Consider the following 16,274-nt stretch of genomic DNA (forward strand, 5'->3'; position numbering starts at 1 on the left):
CAGTGAAAAATCAAATAAAGCCAACAGCAACAACAAACCCTCCAGCCAGTATTTGAAGGTCCCACAACATTCTTTGAACGCTTCTGTTGCACTCTGTTATTCTGAATTTCTTGAAAATAGAGCCCAGAAACAGCCTGATTCACCTACCTGTGACTAAACCCATCTTTTTTTTACTTCTTGTTCCAGATGTCAGATGGAAAAACAAATTCTGGGGAAAGTCCATGGAAATTGTTCCAGTTGGCACGACACACGTAACTCTTCCAGCGTAAGTGCTGCTGTTGGGCACTGCTGTTCATGCACAGGCACAGATGTGCTTGCACACACTGGAGCCACACTCATTCAGAGCACAGCCAGCTCTGCTCTGCCCTTTGGAAGGACTGGTAGCTATGGTTTAATTTAAAGAGAAAAGGGGAGGAAGAAAGACCTCACCAAACCAAACCCAGAAGCATCAATCAGAAGCACTTTCAAAGGTTATGAAAAATAAACAGTGAAAAAAAACCCCATCACTCTTGTGTACCTTGAAAAAAGAAAAGTTGGTATTTTCATACTTCAGTTGAATTTCAACCTTAATGTATTTCAAACTCACAGGCAAAGACTGTAGGGTAAAGGAAGCTATGAATTCTTTTGCTTGAGAATCGGTTTTGGGGGAAGAGATGGTGTTGTTCCTGTCTTTTGTGACTATATTTGTAGGGACTCTGACACCATTCTGGGCTGTAGGCAAGGCCAACAACCATCATCACTGCAGAAATAATTACTGTAAGTGATAAGTAGAACCAGTTACATATCTGGTGTTTATTATCCAAGGAAGCAGCCACTGTAGTGAAGTGTTGAGTATAGCTTGTTTGTTTCCTTTTGTTTTGTTGTTTGTTTTTTTTAAATAAAAAATCTGCAGTGTTTCAATGCCAGTTTGTCAGTGTCCATTATTGATGAGCAATTAAAATCCCTTAAAATTTGGCCTATATCCATCATGCTCGCAGAACCAGAGGTCTAAAGGTTGAGTATTGTTCCAATTAAATCTGTTTTCCAGTGAGAGAGTACAAAATTAATCTGCCATCTTAAAAAAAAAAAACAATAAGCCAAAAAATTCAAGAACCTAGCACTCATCAAATGAAGCATGCCTTTTTCTTTAAAGTGGCTAAAATTGAAACCTAGTAAGACAGTACCCAAAAGGTAATGTGTACACCATGTTACATTCATAACACCTGCCCTCAGCTTTGGAATGAAAAGTTTCTAGGATGTGCATGAGCACTCAGAGCCAAGGTAACTAATATGTTAGGGCCTATGATGGGCTAATGAACTGGGAAGCAATCTGATTCATATGTGATCTCTATGTGCTGGTTTGTATCCCTGTGTATCTGATACAGAATTGGGTACAAAACAGGTGCTGTGGCTATAGGGAAAAATTAAGCATTACTATTAAGGTTCATTTTGAAACAAATACATTTTTTTTAAGCATTTATGATAAAATGTGATGTGCATAGGTAAGGGCAGAAAAACAAGTTACTGTGTGATAAATTGGCTGTGTATCTGCTAGTCTGTACAAACTGTCCTGTGTGTGCCTTACAAAGCAAGTGAAAGCAAGTGATTGAGGGGAGGTGGGGAAAGATTCTAATAACTTCACAGGATGTGAATGAGGTACTTGCTCTGAGGAAACTGGTGCTTTGCAAGTTTGTATTTTACCTTACCAGTAGCGAGTTGGCCATCCATAACCAGAACAAATTGTAGAATATGTCTTCACGAGACTTTCCTTTCCTTGATGCTTTATAAAACTGTTTATGAGAGCATCTACCTCTTTCATAAAAGGTAAAATGTTGTATTCCCTATTGGTATTTGTTTATCTCTCCCTGTTTGCTGTTTCCCAGTGTGCAACTGCATCTTGAACTACCTGGTGAGAACTTTTGCTCTTGCCTAAAGCACACATATTAGGCTCAGCCTTGAGGGCTTTGAGCCAAGCTCATTCCTCTCAGTACGTGTTTGGATCACTCTGGTGGCCCATGTTCTTGTGTTTTTCATTGTCAAGCTTGGAATGGGCATGTCAGACTGTAGAAGATACCAGAATGATTACTTTTGGAAACTTAAAACTGGTTAGAAGGGCAAGTAAATTGAGGGAAAACTGAATTCAAGACCAAAGTATGTAGCAGAAGTAAAAAGGATTTTCTGGGAGGTGGGATAGTTGTCATAGGGTTTGTTTTTGAGAAGGTTTGGAACAAGAAGATGAATCATTCTAGTAAAGAAAAAAAATAGTTTGTTTTCTCTAATCAAGTTCTCTGCAAATTTTTTTCCTCAAGTTTGAGCTCACTTGAACATGGCATGAGACTTTTCTTGTCTTGTATTTTTCCTTATAGTTTTAAAGACCATTTTGCCTGGAACAAGGTGACATCCTGCATCCATAACATCTTGAGTGGGCAAAGATGGATTGAACACTACGGAGAGATCATCATAAAAAATCTTAATGATGACACGTGCCACTGCAAACTGACTTTCATAAAGGTAACCACAGCAATGTTGGCACTGCCTTTTCTAACAGGCACAGCAGTGGGAGGGTGCTCTCTGCTGAAGCTCTGTACTTCTGCTTACAAGCTGTAATTACCTGTGATTCCTTGAAAACTGTATCTTTGAAGGAACTGCCACTCATTAGACAAAAAAAAGAAGCAACAGCTTTCTTGAATGATTCCACTGGAAATGGAGGGATTTTTGGGAAAGGAATATCTACTCTGGGTTTGATGAAAGGACACAAGGTGTCCTTGTAGACACCTTGTAGGCACAAGGTGTCTACTGACAGTGGTTTGCCACATGCCTCCTACTAGCCCCCTGGCACATGCTGTGGTTGCAGTCATTCTGCAGCTGTAGGACCAGTGCTTATGCAGGCTGCTTCTCCTGATGCTCTTTGCTAGCCCTTTGCAGGTGCTCAGAGGAGTTTAAATAAGAGCTTAGGGTATTGCTCAAAGCTTTTGCTTCAGTACAAGTACAGTGTATATGACTCCTTCAGGAAATGTTCTTATAACTGAAATTAAATTCAGTTTTTGGCAATAGATGAGTTGTAGTAAAGGAAAGTCAATGAAAATGTAAAGCAATGCCAAAATTTCTAACCTGAGAAATAGTTTTATAAATCATCCTAAGAGACTTACCTTTCTCTATATCTGAGAGAAGGTTCTGCTTTATATAGAACAGACCATACAGATACAAGGGAAGTACTTCAGTGTACCTATGCAGCATGGCATGCTCCCCAGCAAGTTTGGGGTTATTTTATTTTATTTATTTCCTGAATACTTTGTGCTTTCTAAGAAGCATTAGGATGATGATTTTTTTTTTCCCCAAATACTTACTTGAAAGTACTTTAACGTATTTTCAGAGCTGCACTGGAAGTTCAAATACTAAAGTCTGAGAGCCTGCAAATCTTACACCTTTGATATTGTAAACTGCTTATAGTGGAGATGAATGTATGAGTTCCTTCTCTTCCTCTTCTGCAAATTTGGGAGACATGTAGATAACCAAGTCAGGACTCAGGGCCAACTGTGTTTGGGCAAAATTCAAGGTCAGAATTCACTGCACTTCACCTCATACTGCCCCTACAAAAAGGCAAACCAAATAAATACAATTCTCAATGTTAGTATTTTAAGAAGCTAACATATTAATGAGTTAGTGTTTTAATGTACTAGAAGTTGTTTGCATTTGATATTGTAATGCACACCTCGATTAACAGGTTTCCTTGCTCTACAGCCTGGTGCTACTAGCATGGCAAAATGGCCTGCACTTGAGCTCTTATGCACCTTCCTTCCCTTTGTTCCTTTTAATTCTAGGCTAAGTATTGGAATCCAAATGCACATGAGATCGAAGGCAGTGTCATGGATAAATCTGGGAAAGTTGTGCATCGGCTCTTTGGGAAGTGGCATGAAAGTTTATACTGTGGGACAGCTTCATCTTCAAACTGCATATGGAGAGCAAGTTAGTGATCAGAATGGCTCATGTACACAAACTGAGATCTTCTTGAGTATTAAAACAACTTACTGTTTTAATCTCTTTATTAGGCCCCAATTTCTTGTTATTCTTCTGTAGAATATTAGATTTTTGTCAAGCATTTAAAAGCTAGATAGAAGAATATATCATTTAGATAATATGAGATCATAATCCCATGGCTTCCTGTATTTTCTCCATTCTCCCTCATTTTCATATTTGGGCATGAAGTGAGTATTGAGGACTCTAGCAGGAAGGGGGAAAAAGGGGAACAAACTGCTCCTACTGCTTGTGCAGAGAACTGTTGTTTGTTTCATGTGTTGAACACTGGAGGATAGCCTACAAAGCTCAGTTCTGTAAATTACAGTGATAGCTGAATTTCTCCCAAGCTTGTGGGGTTTTGCCTACTGTGTTTTGAAAAAACATTGCGATAATAGCATGGCCTTCATCACGGTTGTGCTGTGAGTCAGCTGAGAGGACATAAATCTGTCTTGCTGCAGTGCAATTGTCAAGGGGGATGTTCTCTTTTGTCACATTATTAAAAACTTCTTGTTTCCCCAAGAACTGACGCTGTGGATCAGGCATAAACAAATGACTGGAGGGAGCTTGAAATTTTCTTTCTCACTATAATAGCATTTAACTGGAACTCTGAATGCACTCTTTTCTTCTGTAGATCCGATGCCTAAAGATTATGAACAGTGGTATGGATTTACACAATTTGCACTGGAGTTAAATGAACTGGACCCACAAACTAGGTCGTTACTCCCATCCACTGATACACGTTTTAGACCAGACCAAAGGTAAGAAACTTTAACTCTGAAATATTTTCCTTAAATAGTTCTTAATCTTCTGTTCACTCACTTTGCCCTGAACTCAAGACTATTTTCTGTGGATAACTGCAGTGGCTTTCTATTTTTACATTAATGTGAATCTGAAACAGACACTGTAATCACTTATTGAGAGATGGTCTAGTTGTTATGGAAGTGTGTCCTAAAATTGACTCTTGGATGCCTCTACATAACTGCCTTTCCTAGGATGTTAGAACTTAAGTACTTTAGGTACTGGATGTTGGGCATACAGTATTTGAATAACCAAAAACTGAGACACTTGCAACTTTTTTCTGCAGTGAAATTTTTACTGTTGCAAATTTCCAAGTAGAAGAATCTAACATAACTGTGGCTCTGAGCTTGTTCCAAGAGTTATCTTTCCTTAAGTGCTTTTTCATGGTGCAGCTGTCTGCAGAAGTAGCTGTTTACCTTTCAAACACTGTGAAATACCTGCTGAAAAGATTAATTTCTTCTGGGGGGCAGGAGAACAATTGTCTCATATCACTGCTGCTGCAGGTTTCTAGAAGAAGGGAATATCGAAGGAGCTGAAATACAAAAGCAGAGGATTGAGCAGCTACAGAGAGAACGACGGAAGGTGCTAGAAGAAAACAATCTAGAGCATCAGCCTAGATTTTTCAGGTACTAGATAATAATTAGCATATACTATCATTTATTAAAATTCTTATTATAGATCTTATTCTAAATTGCCACGTGACAGGCTCCAGTTTTTTTCAGGGTTCACTTTGGTTTTGTACTTTGGTGATGTAGAATAATCCAGTCTTAGTTAAAGCTCAGAATTATGTATTAGTTTTTTATTAGTGCATCCCTGAATTTTATGAAGCATGCTGAAGTAGCTGGATTTAGCTCAATTGCCTCTGCTTAATTCAGGGGGATTACCTGATGTGGAATTGTGCAGAGTTGGAGCCCTTCGCATCCAAGGCTGTTTTTGAACATGTTTCCTGTGTTTTATGGGGAGAGAATTATTGTTCTGAAGGCACTTTATCTCTTCCTGTTGTAAATCAGTTAAACAGGAGACTTGAGGTGTCAAAAGACTAAAAGAAATGCTAGCGGTCTTTTGCCCTCCAGCTTCTCTGTTCTCCTGCAGTGAAAGAGTTTGAGCCAAGATAAATGTGGTATGGGCCTATAAGCAGATCTGAGATCCTATTTTTTCTGGATATATCTATACTGTACTTCTGAGGAATACAGGAATATTGTAAATAGGTGCAAAAGGGAATGGCTTAGGCTACTTCATCTCTGACAAGCTGGCGAGCTAACTCATCCCATGCCCATTACACCTACTAAAGGGAATCAGGATAGAGGCAAAGACTAATACTCTGTGATTGTATATTTACAATGAGAATTGTGAATAAGATTCAGGATTTGAATCCTTACAATGAGGATTTGAAAGTTGAGATTTATTCTGTAGATTGAAATGATGGAATAAAGAATTTAATTATTATATAGCAAAAGTATTAGAGCAGATACAAGCTAATGCATTTGGCTCTTCAATAGTGATGTTCTCAGGTGAACATCATGCTATTGGGATGCCTCTCCATGGCCCAGTGCAGACACACCCATTCAGCTCTCCAAGCTGTGCTGCTCCTGGTTCGTGGGCTGCATTTGGTATCTGTGCATGCTGCTATACTGCATTACACAACATATGGATGGAAAATATAAGCTTACATTTGTTTAATCTTTGGTAGGAAATCCAGCGATGACTCCTGGGTGAGCAATGGAACCTACATGGACCTTAGAAAAGAACCTGGTTTTTCCAAACTGGACAGTCCTGTCCTTTGGTGAAAGAGGAGCTAAGTGAAGATATTCTGTGCTGTATTCTTGGATCTGATTTAAAAGACATATATATAAAATATAACTATATATCTATATGTACACACAAATATATACACACACACATACAGAATGTGTGTGGTGTGTGCAAATGTGCATATCTCCAGAATCGTGCTTAATTTAGAATCTGATAATTCATTTGTTTCCTTTACTCAACTATTGCAGTGATTGTTTGAATGTATAAATATCCTAATTTCTTTTTTATAAAATATTTAATAAATAGTACTGAATGTTAACAGATAGAAAAGAGAAGAGCTTTTACACTACTTTTTCAATGTGTAATATTGTCAGTTCTGAGTTAAATTATGCCTTACTGAATTGCATTGGAGACAGTAGCATCAGCATCTCCTAGCTGTGCTGAGGAAGAGTGCAAGCCTTAGTAACTCAAACTGTAGGCAGGCTTCCACAGTGCAATGAGTAGTTCAGCTGTCTCTGGGCTGGTATAAATTGCTAAAACAGATTATCAGCTGGTGCTGAAATCTGATTATGATCTTTTGCTGTCTGTAGGAAAGATTTAAGTGAGCTTTTGTTTCTATTAACTTTCTTCTTAGCTTTATGGAAGAGGTAGTTCTGAGCTTACATTGGTGGTTCTACTGCCTTATACATAAACTGTACCCGGTTACATGCAGTGCTGGAAAGTCAGGAATCGCCAAAATTTTCCACTGGGAAAAATTTTCACTTCAAATTTATAGCCCCCAACAGGGCAAGAAGAGGAGATCATTTGTATATACTGCTTGAGCACTAACTAGATGAAGAAGCTCTCTCTTTTTCCAGTAAGTGAAATCTTACACAGAGCACGAAATCCTGTGCTTCCATAGCTTCATTTGTTTTTAATTCACTCAAAAATTGCAACAGTAAGACTTTTTAAGAAGTAAGCAAACAGATTGTTTTAAGCTAGAAATTTTTTCCTAGTATTTTGATATTTTCTACCTCTTAAATAACATATTTAAGATCTTATATTTAAAAAATTACCACCTGCCTTATGGAGAAGTATATGGAGTCTTTGATCTTCCTCTGTTTGTTTGTTAAGTTCAGATAAATATTTAAATGTCTTGCACTAAATCAATTGCATCCCTTTCCTGTAATTTTAGATGTATGGTTCGATATGTGCAGCTACTAAACCATAGGTCAGAAATTTAGCAGGAAACAAATGTAGCAGAAGCCTCACTTTTGAATGAAGATTACAGAGATGGGCAGTATTTTTGGGTTTTTTCCATCAAATCGCGATGCCATAGTCATTAACAGAATAATTTGCATTTCCACATATCTGCAATGCAAGCCTGATCCATGATTCTTCAAATCTGCTCTGTGTGTCTGCAACTCTCTGCCAGCAATGCATTTTTCCACATGACAGATCTACATCCTGTCACCACACCCTTTTCTTTTCTTTACATGCCACTGTAAAGACACAAAACAAACCCCAATGCTGGCACGTTAAATTGGCTTATGACTGGAACAACTGGACATGGCATGGATAAAGTAGACTCCTAGGAGGACAGACTAATAGCTTAGAAAAGCTTGCACTTTACTGCAATTGTGCTGCATTGTTCTAGAGAAAATCTATTATAAATGGATCCATGTATTATATGTAACATGAAAGAAATACTATGAAGGTTTTAAATTTTAAACAAAATCTGTGGTGTCAGATTAGATGTATATTTGAACTTTGCTTTCTATTACCTTGAAGCCTCATTGTCTCAGAGGCAGATGAATGCTTTTTCACTGTTTTTCATTCTGCCCAGGATCTCTGCCTCACCATCATTTCTGTAATTTATTACCAAAGAAGTTAGCATAATTATATCTAATTAATATGTCTTGGAAAAACTTGACTACCACGCCAGCAGCTTGCAACAAGGCAAGGTTCACACTTACATGAAGACAAAATCTGGGCTTTGATTCCAAAGGAAATCTTAAACTTTGGGGCTGTTCAGCTTTTCAAGAAAAATGAGGTTCTCTTCATGACTTGTTCCCTTCCTATCTTTTTTCCTTGTATTAACTGTCAAAACCTTGGCACAGAAATGAGTTGATAGTTGCAATTATCCTTGCTGTTGGTAATTACAAATTATACTAAAAATAAGGGTCATTTAAAAACAGAAGAGGGTAGAGGAAATAAAAGCTTTCAAGAAAAGGAGCAAAATTTGTGGAGGCTGCATTAAGCTTGCTCATTGTCATATTTGGCAGCTACTGTGATACTATCTGATCTGATTGCTGGGTTTGTATATTCTGTGTGTGGAGGGAATTCCCCCATACAGGTATTAAACAAAACCGATCTCACATGGGGTATTTGCGTCATGATTTTTGATAACCCAGACTGGCAGTGCCATGTCTGATTTCTCTAACACTCCAAACTGTCTGAAACACATAGGATTAATGACAAGAAGCATTGGGCTGAGCTGTGCCTTACACAAAAATTTCTCCATCAAAATTTCTGTATCAAGAAAGTAAACTCCAGAATTAGCATTGTCTCCATAAAAATGCCTGAGAATAATCCAGGGCATTTCTTAAATGCATGAAGCAAAATCACTGAACAAGTAATTGCTCATTTTGTAAATCTATAATACACACCTCCAAACACAATGTAACCAGTTGTGAGTGATCCTCTGACCCCACATTTGCAACTGCAGTATAGTATTCTCTACTTACTTTTGTATGAAACAGTTTGGTTTAGTTAAACTTCTGTTGACTGTATATTAAGAAGTGGAAAAAAATTGTCTTGATGTTAGTTCTGTGTATTTCTGCATGTAAATATATTCAACATTCACAAACTTAATATATTCTATAAAGTTTTTCTTGGTAAAATATGCAATTTTGGTAATTTTCTTCCCCAGAACTTCAGCTGTGTTAATGGTTACAAAATTTATATTAGCTTTTGGCAGTGTAACTAAAACAACTGAGATTTTTAATTACTGACACTGAGGGACTTTTTACCCACTATTTCTACCCTGAATGGTAAAAAAGCATGTATCAGGCAACTTAACTGCTTCCTTTCATACAGAGCTGTGATCCCCAAGGTGTGTAGCTCAATGGATCGGTCTTAAAATTTCCTGATGGACCCTTGCCTGCTGTTATAGCTCTCTTATTTCATGACTTTATAAACGCTGCTTAATACAATTTTGGAGGCCAGTTTGAGAAGCACTCATGCAGCTCTGCCTTTGCTTGTGTGTCTCTTCATAAAGTAAAACCCTCACTATAAACTTCCATCAAGGTGATGGAGCAGCTCAGGCCTTTGGGTGTTGAAACCCTGCTTCATTTTTCAAGTTGTAAAGCATAGAAAGAAAAAAAAAAAGAAATTCAGGGAAATATCGTACATAGGAACAGAAACCCACAGCTCTACTTTCAGATTTGCAGGCTTGATGCTTAGTTTCTGATTTTGTGTAAATTTGGGATTACAAAACTGCAAATTTGGTATTACAAAACTGCATCACGTGTTCAGGAGGTGACTTTGGGTAGCATAAACTGCTCTTTAGACCAAGTGGAACTAGAATGCACCATTAATCACTGCATTCCTTTCTGGATCTCTGTTCTCTGAGCTATGCTTGATGTGACAGCCACAGCACTGAACTACTTCTTTTAGCCACTTTTTGAAACACAGATCCAACAGTCTGTACTTAGGTTCTTTATGCAGAGCTTGGAATGTTAGGTGCCTAGAAGAAAGACTAAAACCATCCCAAATTTTGATAAGGAAACATCCTGGAGCTCTGTTCTTCCACCAACCAGTTTTCTTTGAAGGACTGAAACAGGATTGCTGTTTTCTTTTAAAATCTGGCCCCTGAAGGACATAGTAATTGCAAACACAGTCACTTTAATACCTGGCTGCTTAGTGTTGAATCCAGATCACTGTACAGAAGGAACACCAATTCATGGGACCAGAAATTAGGGCCCAACAAGGGACAGCTTTCGTGTTGCACAATGGTCCAATGCTGGTCTCAAAACAAACAACCTACACAAAAGATCCAACCTAACAAAGACCTCACACCTTTCCATGCCCTCCACCTTCCCTCAGCTGTTTACAGTCCTGTTCAGGTTTTCTATGTGGTCCCTTATTCAGTGTCCCATTTTTCTCTTTATTAAAAAAACCTGATGAATAGGAAAACAGTCCATTCTAACAAATGATAAATCATATCTAAAGGCTGTAGTTAAATTCTTTTCCCCATAAATTCCTTGTCTATCTTCCGTGACTGTGAATAAGACTTCCTTACACTCTGCAGTCGGACCTGGTAGTGTGCTATGGAAATATGCAGTTATATCTGCTCAGCAGATCCTAATTACTAATGTCCTTGCATCTGCTTTTGTGTGAATTTCTTGTGTTATCTCTCCAAATGACCAGCTTGGCAGAGCAGGAAACTTTCAGCATATCTTGCTTTGTTCAGTATGGCTTCTTTTTTGTGTACAACTCATGCAGAGGGGGCGAGCTGAAGAGGAGTGCAAAACTTGGCCCATGGTGCATTTTAATAGAGAGAAGGATGACATGCATCCAACTTGTCCACATAACTGAGTACATCTTGCAAGGGCTAGAATGAGATGGTGCTGTTCAAAGGAGTGACATTAAAATGAAAGGTTTTTTGGTTGAGTGTGTTTTCATTCATGAATTATGCCTACAATAAATAAAATTCCGTGTTCACTAACTCATCCTTTCTATTTTTTAGCTACTGGTGGGTGCAACTTACTCCAGCAACTGTGGGCTCATAAGAAACTGCACATTATATGGCTTACCTTTTGAAACTTAGTAAATGCTGTAACTCTCAAATGTATTACTGTACTGCTCGGTACTTAGATACTGTTCTTGCTACAGCTTTTTGAAAGCAATAGGAGAAATTTTCCACATAAGTAGATGCCATATGTTAAATAATTATTTTAAATGGTTCATTTTTTTTTAATATAAATTGTGGATTTGGTGTTTTGAATGTTTAAAACAATACTGTAATAAAGCTTATGAGAATGTTTGGGATGTTGATCCACAAGAGGTGATGACCTCCACCAGCTCCACACCTTGGAGATGGTTGGCATCCCTGAGAATCAGAAAGTCTTTGTGTTAACGGTATTTTTCTAGTTCCAGTATTGGAAAAACATCCCACATGTATAGGGTATTACATAAACAAAGCTCCTAAATGCTGAATTTGTTGTTTGTTTTGATAGGGCATTCATTAGTGATTCCAGAATGAGGAACAGAATCTTATATATTAGAATTATTGCTGACGTTCAGATATTTGAGAAGTCTCCCTGTAGTCAGGACCATCCCTGTTTTCGACTTCACTCCAAAAATTTGTAAAAACATTGGAGTACCTTGATGCACAACTTGATTTATTATTTTTGTCTCTGTAACCAATTTAGTTGGATGTTAATAAATTCTACTTGCAAAAGGTCACAGAGCACCCTGATGTTTTCCCAGGGGTTGTAAGTATCTTTCTTCAAAGGTTGTTAGTGAAAAAAGTCTCACTGCTGTAGTGATCTGTGCTTTTTTACATTTTACAAAATAGCAAGTAGGAAAGAGCTTCCATCTGCTAGAACCCTTATTTGTCACTCTTACAATCTGTCTGGTAGTTGTGCAATGTTCCAGTTGTACTGCTCTACACAGCTCTGCTGCATGGCTATTGTGCCAGACACTGGAGCAGGAAAAGGGGTAAGCTGATGGAATCCATTTCAATGGGAAATTTATTCTTAAAAGCAGTTTTTAGCAGACACCTGTGCAGCATAAATATTATGCTGTAGTATGAGTGTAGAAGCCACGAGCTAAATGTGCTCCATAAAACAACTTTTGTAAACAAGGAAACATGGTATTTACTGGATAAAATAAATAACTGGAAAGAAAGGATCTCACTGTGGTGGTTTTTCCCTTAGAGATGGTGATTCAGGACAGCTCTGCCAATCGGACCTCAACTGTGTCTCACAGTCCCACTATATGTGTATAAGATGCAATATGGTTGGATCTTGAAAACTGTGGAAGTACAGTGAGTGTAACTCTTGACTAATGTGAAATTCCTGACTGCAGTTCTGCAACACTGCAGCCTCAGTGTCTACAAAGATTTGGTGGGAAGGAGCATGGAGCTCTGAAGAAGAGCTGAGAAAACTGGATCTCTAAATTTGTTACCATGCAAAATATCCTCAGCTGTTGCACATGGCAGAATCAGGATAGAGGACAAAAGAAAAAGCAGTCTTTATACTGGGCAAGAATCAGCTCCTGGTTTTTTGAAATCCAGACATTTTGGTTCTATTGGGTTAAGAACTTTGGAACTTCCTCATCATGTTAGGGGGAATTATTTCGTTGCTGATTTATTTCATAGAGATCTGATACAGTTTAATTGGTATCTGAAATAGTTTATTATTTGGAAATATTTAGTATTTAGTAAACATTACATATTTATTATATTTATTTAGTACAAGTTGCTGAAAAAGTTGTGGTTTACAAAAGCAGTAATATTTTTTTCATAATTATAAAAGGAAGAGGAAGATTGCAAGGAATGCTCATTATTGGTGCCCCACTCATGAACACTCGGGGCAGCAGGAATTTCTCTTACAGAGAAATAGATATGAAGTGAATTTCTTGTGTCTGCCCCTCAAGCTAATAGCATGCCAAGTGCCCTCAGTGTGGTCAGTGCTGTTCAGACAAACCAGGCTGTTTCCCCTACAGAAGTGCAAGATAAACTTGGTTTGTATAGATCTTGCATCCAGTTTGTGTTTAAGTTCAGTTGTCTGTTCGTTTACTCTAATCTCTATTTTAAAGTCATTTTGCTTACTGCAAAATGATTCAAACCTTCATAGGGTGAGGAAAAACACTGACAGATGAGCAAAGCTTGCTCTACATAGTAACCAACACATCTTGGCTTTTTTGTTGTTGTTTTGGTGGGGTTTTTTATGCCTCTGTTGTATTTCTTTCACCTTGCAAATGTTGCTCTCCATGCTTGGTTTATTGATTTTTAATTCAAACCTCTCTGTTTTATGCATAAGAATTTGTAGGGTTACTCTCTGTTTTTAAATGGGGTTAAATGCTGGCCAGGTACCAAATTCTGTTCTATACTTCTGAATTTATATCTTTGCTTACTCTGTACTGAGGGAAATATTTGAAATTACTTTGTGCAAACTCTCATTTGAGGTAAATCAACATTGCTCTACTGAGCTGAGTGTAACCGAGGCTTAAGTTAACTGAGAATTTGTCTCTGTGGGTTTGTTGATATAAGTTTTTACAGGCTCTTGAAACAGCAATAAATTCCTGGAACACGAGATGTTGTGTGTATGAACATCCGCTGATGTTTCTGACTGTAATTTCAGACTCCAGGAATTATTGTCTTCCTCTAAAATATTAGGGTACCACTTCTCCTTGAGGACTTTGTGCACTGATACTGCTATTCTAGTAAAACCAGCTGTTAGAATTGAAAAGTACTTTTTTTTTTTTTCTGCTTAGTTAACATTGCTTGTCTTCATTAAAACTTCTGGATAAAAATTTACTTCCAAAATTACAAATTCCTTACTTTTCAGCTTGCATTAAAAAAAAAAAGAAATAAGATTGCAGTAAGTCAGCTTCGAACTACTGCAGCACACACCTTGAAAAATCCTCTCCTCCTTAGGTTTTTATGGGGATATGTCTGCAGTGCCTAGATTGCTGCCTAAGGTAAGGAAGCTTATGTAGATTTATCAATAGATGAGAACCTGTCTAATAGCTGAAAGAGATTTACGGTTTTGTTTACTGCAAGGTTTGTTATAATTTCAGCAATTGACAGCCTGAAGATGGAGTGAAGTCAAGAGATCATCCTACTTGTATTCATTGTTTGCTACTTGCCCTTCATCAAGGAAGCAAACTCTGTAAAGGCAACTAGAGCTGTATAGGTTTTTTGATGGAAAAATCAATTTTTCTTATAAGGTTCAAAAATAGTGCACCAAATTATGAAGTTCTTTGGTGGGGAAAATCTTTTACTAAGGGCTTTGCCTAAGAGAGCTCTGCAAATAGGTCAGTAAGGGCAAGATTGACTTTTTCCGAGTTCTCTAGTTACTGAAGGATGATGAGCTTAGCCCTTCCTTTCATTTTGGAGACAGAATAAAGCTTCAGTTAAAGTTCATGCAAGGTAGAGAACTCCAGGATATCATATTTCTCACCTTTTGTGAATATCAGGAACAGAAAAAGAGGATGTGCCATATCACAGAAAAAAAACCACCAAAACCTAGTAGGAGCTCTATTGTACTTTATCTAGGTGCAAAGCTCCCTAAAGCTGATGCTCATGTCTTGATGCTCTTTGGTCTCGATACCAGCATGAATTGGTTGTTTGACATGATGGGGGAAAGGAATGGGAGGAAAGAGTGTATGTTGAAATATGATTCTCAGTATTGAAGTGTGCAGTCATGAGATCCCAGGAAAAAGGAATAACTGCAGTTCATGCTTTCCCAGTACTGGTTGCTCATTATTTCCTTTCATGATAATGCTTCCTCTCAGGACACAGCTGGTCTTCCTTCTCTTTTAGAAACTGTATTGTTCACACTGTGCTACGTTGGCATTGGTGAGGCTGGACAGTAACTGTGAGAGAGCCAAATAAGCCCCATCTCAAGCTGACAGCAACCGGTTCTGCAGAAGTACAATCCCATCTCCCAGTTGCAGAGAGTTGTCTCTTTGGCAATAAGAAAGCCATCCACTCTAGGGTGCTTGCATCACCTGTTACAGACACCATTCACCCATAAATCAGTGCAACATTCAGATAAACAAGGGCAGTACAAGCAGCAAGGACACCAGTTTTAGTCCTGCAATTAAGCAAATAAATTACATTTTTAATTGTCAGAGAAGAGGCCAGACCTTTATTTCATACATGAGGTTGTTTTCCAGCATAGTGAAGACCTGGTCTGCATGTGGAACTGCAATACAACAAATTGTATCAACAACCTGGAGTTGTGTGACTGTGTCCCAGGCCATCAACAGTACAAATTTGCAGGACATGACTGCTCTGTAGTGGTTCCCACTCTTCAGAAGGACAGCTGCAGCCTTTTCACAGAATCAGTCAGGTTGGAAGGGACCACAGTGGATCATCTAGTCCAACCTCCCTGCTCAAGGAGGGTCATCCTAGAGCACATGGCACAGGATTGCACCCAAACAGTTCTTGAATGTCTCCTGCAAGGGACACTCCACATCCCCTCTGGGCAACCTGTTCTAGTGTGGGGTTGCTCACACAGTAAAGTTCTTCCTCATGTTCAGGTGCAATTTCCTGTGCAGCAATTTCTGCCTCTTGTCCTGTTGCTGGGCACCCCTGAGAACAGCCTGGCTCCATCCTTTTGGTACTTTCCCTTTAGACACTGACAGAAATTCGTGAGGTTCCTCTCAGTCGTCTCTTCTCGAGGCTGAACAGCCCCAGCTCCCTCAGCCTTTCCTCGTAACAAAGGTGTTCCAGTCCCTCAATGATCTCTGTAGCTCTGCTGGACCTGCTCCAGGAGCTCCATTCTCTCATAGTGAGAAGCCCAGACTAGGACACACTGCTTTTATATCTACCGATCTGTTTTGACCCAAAGCACCCTCTTTATGGTACCTGCTGTCCTTTTGGGCAACACTGTTGCATAATGTAAAAAGAACTCCCATGCAATTACCAGCCCACACGCTTTTTAGCTTCTTGCCAGCCCTTGCTCCTTGTTTCACAAAGAACTGTTTTCCTTTTTCATTCTGTTCCCTTTCAT

General features: G+C 38.5%; 1 protein-coding gene across 5 annotated transcripts in view; it reads left to right on the forward strand.

The window, feature by feature from the left end:
- Positions 1-9,399, forward strand: part of OSBPL3 (oxysterol binding protein like 3) — a 91,448-nt gene extending 82,049 nt beyond the window's left edge. For all 5 annotated transcript variants that reach the window (XM_088054191.1, XM_088054205.1, XM_014248704.2 and 2 more), the window contains 6 exons: positions 187-265; positions 2,346-2,490; positions 3,801-3,945; positions 4,628-4,754; positions 5,298-5,420; positions 6,485-9,399. In XM_088054191.1, the coding sequence (XP_087910317.1) occupies positions 187-265; positions 2,346-2,490; positions 3,801-3,945; positions 4,628-4,754; positions 5,298-5,420; positions 6,485-6,581 (716 nt within the window). In that variant the 3' untranslated portion in view covers positions 6,582-9,399. The remainder of the gene's footprint in view (positions 1-186; positions 266-2,345; positions 2,491-3,800; positions 3,946-4,627; positions 4,755-5,297; positions 5,421-6,484) is intronic.
- The last annotated feature ends 6,875 nt before the right edge of the window (positions 9,400-16,274 follow it).

Source organism: Pseudopodoces humilis, chromosome 1, assembly GCF_049639895.1.
Source record: "Pseudopodoces humilis isolate 2021_Gansu_Grassland_sample_001 chromosome 1, ASM4963989v1, whole genome shotgun sequence".
Classification (NCBI taxonomy): domain Eukaryota; kingdom Metazoa; phylum Chordata; class Aves; order Passeriformes; family Paridae; genus Pseudopodoces; species Pseudopodoces humilis.